The following is a 5959-nucleotide window of genomic DNA, read 5'->3' as shown; positions in this document are numbered from 1 at the left end:
CTTTAAAAGAACAGAGAAGAATTCTTTTCATTTTAATTCAAGTGTGTCCGGAAAGTCACAGCGTCCTAATGATAATGTATATAATGCGAGTCAAGTCAGTGAACACTGGAAACAGAGTTACTCTTTCACACACCAGTTGTAAGAGCCTGGACAAATTACTTAACCTCCCCCCCACCTTTTTTTTTGAGTGAAGTATAGTTGACATACAATGTTACATTCATTTCAGGTATACAGCACAGTGATTCCACAATTCTATACATTACACATGTTCACCATGATAAATTTTGTTACTGTCACTGTACAAAGTTATTACAATATCATTGACTATATTCTTTTTGCTGTACTTTCCATCCCTATGACTTACTTATTCTATAACTTAAAGTTCATACCTCTTACTCCCTGCCCCCCTCGTCACCTCTTTCGCCCATCCCTCCCACTCCACTCCCCTCTGGCAACCACCAGTTTGTTCTCTGTATTTATGAGTCTGTTTCTGTTTGCTTGCTTGTTCATTTTGTGTTTTTAGATTTCACATGTAAATGTGAAAATACCGTATGATTTCACTTATATGTATTTGGGTTTTGTCTTTCTCTAATTTCACTTCGTATAATACCCTCTAAATCTATCCATGTTGTAAATGGCAAGATTTCATTCTTTTTTATGGCTGAGCAATATTCTATTACATGTATATCCCCCCTCCCCCACATCTTTACCATTCATCCATCAGTGGACACTTACGTTGCTTCCATATCCTGGCTACTGTAAATAATGCTGCTGTAAACATAGGGGTGCACATATCTTTTCGAATTAGTATTTTGTTTTCTTTGGGTAAATACCCAGCAGTGAAATTACTGGATTGGATGGTAGTTCTATTTTTCATTTTTTGAGGGAATTCCATACTGTTTTCCATAGTTGCTGCATAAATCACATTCTCAGCAGTAGTGCATGTAACTGCTCCTAGCTTTTAATGGGAATGTTATCTACCTCCCAGGATTACTGAGCAACCAAGAACAATGGCCCAAGTAAAGTATTTAGCTGGCTGACTGCCATTCAGAAGGACGTAAGTGTTGTTAGTCCCTTTCCTCCTATGGTATGTTTGCTCTTCTTTTTTTAAGTTTTTATTTAAGTAATCTGTATACCCAACATGGGGCTCGGACTCATGACCCCAAGATAAAGAGTCGCACACTCTTCTGACTGAGCCAGCCAGGCACCCTGGCATGTTTGTTCTTCTAATTTTAGGATCAACTTAATGAAACGTCTCTAGCATGTTAGTAAGTGAGAGAGAGAGTAAGCCATTTAGTTTAAGGCTCCCACGACAGAAATTTGGCATGTGTATATGCAAACATTAAACCCCACAACATGAAGTGTACTCACCAACAGCAGGAACTACAGATCGAAGTATATTTCAACCTCATTTAACACTTTGCAAAAGGAAAGCATAGTCACTGGTTTCTCTGGGCCTCAGTTTCTGTCCCTGACAATAGTCTGAGATTCAAGAGAGCTGGGTTTGGAGACCGATTGCCCTGTCTTACTGGCAACTGAGCTTGGGCCTTAGAATTCTAAATCTAGAGAATATCCATATGAGTATCAGTGTCTTCTCTGCCCTAAATGTCTTTCTGTCTCAGCCTAAAATTCATTCAGTTAAAGAATTTAAACCTCAAACTGCTGGGGCACCTGGGCGGCTCAGTCGGTTAAGCGTCTGCCTTTGGCTCAGGTCATAATCCTGGGTCCTGGGATCAGGCCCCGTGTCAAGCCCTATGTTGGGTTCTGTGCTCAGTGGGGAGCCTGCTTCTCCCTCTCCCTCTGCCCTTCTCCACTCATGCTCGCTCACTCTCTCAAAAAAAAAAAAAAACCAACAAAACTTCAAACTCCTGACATGCCCCTCCTTAAAGAAGGAAGTGGGAAAAGAACTTCCAAGGCTGTATTAGTCCCTCAGGATGCAGGGGCATAAATAGCCATCATCTCCATCATAGGTCAGCAACAGCTACTGATTTTTTCTCTGAATTTTCTCTCCTCCTCCTTTCCCACTATCTACTTATTCTAACATGATGAAACTCATTCTGGTTAAGCCTACCCTCATGGACGTTATAGTAAAATACGAAGAATGGAATAAAAGAATTCTTCTGTGCCAGGACCTACGTGGGAAAGTTGAGTGACCTCTGAGTTCCCAGATGAGGCCCAGGCTGGTGATTTCTGTAATATCTGACACAACGCCACCCGCTTGGCTTGGCTGCTAAGTGCCACCTTTAAGGGACACATGAAGTGCTAAGTAGTAAGTGATAATCCAGATCTGTTTGCTGTAGTCCAAAGCAGCTCAAGCCACAGTTTGCAGCATCTTTATTAAACACAAAGGGCAAGCAGAAGGAAGAGGGGATGTGTGGCTACTGCTCATGGAATCACCTTTCTAAAATGTCTCAAATGACTGCTGTTCACTCATTACCATTCTTCCTGTGGAAGTCTAGTCCCACCGGCACTTCAAATCCAATGTTTGGTTACATTGGACCTGAAACCCTATGGCAACTCAGAACTAAACTTAGCTAAGGGGAGCAAGTTCTGCTGGGTAATGATACAGATAGAATCTCACTTTAACACATTTCAGAATCCATAACAATAATCCATATTGTTGTACTATCTAGAACAGGCTATGGTCTTCATGTACTTTGATTTTCACCTGGTTTTTGTTCAAAGGCCATCCTTTTTCTCATTCTTCTCCAAGAGTTGAGACCTTTCTAGTCTGTGGAATGAGTAATGACTCTCCAAGGAAAGCACTCTTAACTGGTTTAACACTTCCCAATCGTTTCCCCTCTTCTTTAAAATATAATCACCCTATGGTCAACTATACATGAGAATACTTCAGTAAACAAGTATATACCATATAGTAAGTATTAAAGTAATACTTTTATTATGTATGGCTGTGTCATCAGACCTAGGGAAACTGCCTGTAGGGTTTTTGTGTTTGTTTAATTCATTATAATCAAATAAACAGCACTGTGACCAGGACCCATTCATCAAATTATGGACACAGTCTTTTTCACTAGAATTTGACATCATAATGACATCTCTTATAATGGGATTCTGACTAGAAAAAGCTGGAAAATTATTGAGTATCTAGTTAACATGGACTAGAAGAGAAGTAACCTTGGTTGCATGCTAATGAAGCCCTGCACAAAGCTCTACATGTATGCAACCGTATTCGATCCTCCCCAAACCACTAAGGGTCATACTGCTAGAAAGCGGGAGTGCTAAGAATGAACTTGGATCAGTATGACCCCTTCTTCTACACTTGGGAAAGGCAGGGAAGGAAACAGATTGTCAGAAGCAGGCAACAGAGAAATGAAGCCACTGACGTAACATAATCAAGCAGACACAGAGCGAACGCTGCACACTTAACACAGTAGGAACACAGAAGGTTACCTGGCTTCCACTCCAGGCCTTGTGGGAGGCTTCCCTGGTGGTGGCCGAGGCAAGAACTGAGCTGAAGTTGCGCTACTGACTTGGTCTGTGTTGACCCATGAAACTGGCCTTGGGATTTTGCTCTTTCTGGACTGGGAAATGATGGGTGACAGAAAGCTGTCCTCGGCTGATCTGCTCAGGTGCGAGTCTACAGTCAGTCTCGAAAAGGGAGCAAAGACTTCCTCCTCAGAGAAGGGAGCAGGAACAGTGGCTAGTCTCTCCTCCAGCAATTTATCAGAGGCACTTGAGAGGTCCCCAAGGAAAGACCTGAGTTGCCTTTTTTCCACCAGAAGCCTGATGAGGTCTGGCTGATAAGCTTTCTTTTGGAGGAGCTTTTCTTTTGCAGAGACTGGAGAGGAAGATTCAAAAGTTGAGTCTATCTCTTGTGCTAAAACAGGGATTCGGCTGTGTCTAGTTACAAAGGATGACCTAATCACGTCCTTCCGGAATGGGGGACAATGTTCACCCTCTGAAACACAATGAAATAATTCTCCATTCCTAGGAGCCACTTTCTCTCTCTTACCCTCTTGGTGCAAAAAAGTAGACAGGTCCCCCTGCTGACCTGGCAAGTCTTCACTCCTGATGTCATCATCCTTAGATATCTTACTTTTTTGCATTGCTGCCACCTGACCTATCTGTCCTTCAACATGTGGGTCAATGACTTGTGAAGAAATCTCTGAAGTTCCAACTGCCAGAAGCTTCATTATCTCATGATTTTTGTCTTGATTTGCCACTACACTAAAAGTCTGTGTCTTTGTCACCTCACGAGGTTCAGTAGTAGCTGAGTGATCCCTTTCCGCAGTTACCAAGTCTCCTGGAAGGGAGGCGATCTCAATATAATGCTGCCCTTTGCTTAACTTCTCATCTTCATTATCTGACCCTAGAAGATTGCTTTTCTCTTCGGTTTCCCTAGGGAGACTCTCAAATTCTCTCACAGCCAGTCTGTTATGGTCAGGAAGGTCTTTTGGTCCCAGGTTTTGAGATTTGTTACACTCTCTAATATTGGGTAACAAGCCATGACCAATATGATCTATCTGAAGCCCCAAGTCTATTCTGCTTCCTCCACTAGGAGGTTCGCCCTCTGTTACAACTAGGCCAGAGAAGTTCTCCCTTGGAGAGTAAAGTTCCACGGTGGGTTCCACAGGCTGAAGGTCTTTCTTCTCTGGCTGTTGACCATAGTGAAAGCTTCCTGAAGTAGACTGTGTAGATGCCACAGAGGGTCTAGGAATTGTAATCTGAAGAGACAGGAGAAAAAATATTAGGCAATAATGTGGAATATAATGAAGATGCAACCCTTGAAATTTCACACTTCAAATTCTAATTTAAAAGAGGAACACAGATGTTGACCAGGTCTGCCCAACTCCTACGTAAAATGAGCAACTCCAAATCAAAGTACATGACGCTCAAGCTCTCCTACTCAGGAGCTGTACAAAGCAGTCTCCCTCAAGGCTCATCCCTGCCTTTTCTTTAGCCTGCTCTGTGCTCTGCAAGACTGACTTCTACAGACTGCACAACCCAGGCTCCCTTGCCTTCTGATTTCTGGCTGGGTTTGCTCAATGGGCATCAACAGAGCATCAGAGCTGGAGGAGAGAAAGGTCTGGGTATTATTAATATTTTTTAAAAGATTTATTTATTTATGAGAGAGAGAGAGAGGAGGAGCAGAGGGAGAAGGACAAGCAGACTCTGTGCTGAGTGGGGAGCCCGACATGGGGGCTCAATCCCAGGACCCTGAGATCATGACCTGAGCCAAAATCTAGAGTCAGATGCTCAACCGACTGCACCACCCAGGTACCCCAAGGTCTGGATATTAATTTTCTCTGCTTCCTGCCCAAGGGACGGCAGCTTTGGTGGTGGCTACATTCTACCACTTCTGGCCAGAGCTGCTATGGCATGGCCCTTCTCCCAGCTTTTGCTCCTTCTTCCTCCTCTTACAGGACTCAAGATAGAAATGGCTCCCTCCACTGATGATCCTGTTAGCTCTCTTAACTCTTCCCACACTTTTTTTTTTTTTTTAAAGATTTTATTTGTTTATTTGACAGAGAGAGACACACAGAGAGAGGGAACACCAGCAGGGGGAGTGGGAGAGGGAGAAGCAGGCTTCCTGCCCAGCAGGGAGCCTGATGCGGGGCTTGATCCCAGGACTCCCGGATCATGACCTGAGCCGGAGGCAGACGCTTAACGACTGAGCCACCCAGGCGCCCCTCTTCCCACACATTTGTAAAAAGCTCTTTTCAGTAAATTCTCTCCAAGTCCCCTTGAGTGTGCCAGCTATTTTCTGCCAGATTCCAGATACAGGATTATAGGAAAAAAATTACTGGCAAATTATTGTACATTTAAAAACTCCAGATTTAGGGCTGCCTGGGTGGCTCAGTCAGTTAAGCGTCTGCCTTCGGCTCAGGTCATGATCCCAGGATCCTGGGATCGAGCCCCGCATCGGGCTCCCTGCTCGGCGGGAAGCCTGCTTCTCCCTCTCCCACTCCCCCTGCTTGTGTTGCCTCTCTCGCTGTCT

At 43.8% G+C, this 5959-nt stretch overlaps 1 protein-coding gene across 4 annotated transcripts in view; it reads right to left on the bottom strand.

The window, feature by feature from the left end:
* Positions 1–5959, bottom strand: part of TTBK2 (tau tubulin kinase 2) — a 150662-nt gene that overhangs the window by 5659 nt on the left and 139044 nt on the right. For all 4 annotated transcript variants that reach the window (XM_054513569.2, XM_045900257.3, XM_064570584.1 and 1 more), the window contains one exon: positions 3412–4685. In XM_054513569.2, the coding sequence (XP_054369544.1) occupies positions 3412–4685 (1274 nt within the window). The remainder of the gene's footprint in view (positions 1–3411; positions 4686–5959) is intronic.

Source organism: Mirounga angustirostris, unplaced genomic scaffold (genome assembly GCF_029215605.1).
Source record: "Mirounga angustirostris isolate CCGP_5_RB_7025 unplaced genomic scaffold, mMirAng1.0.hap1 SCAF_9, whole genome shotgun sequence".
Lineage (NCBI taxonomy): Eukaryota > Metazoa > Chordata > Mammalia > Carnivora > Phocidae > Mirounga > Mirounga angustirostris.
Note: the sequence above shows the minus strand (reverse complement) of the source record. Positions and strands in the feature narration are given on the sequence as shown.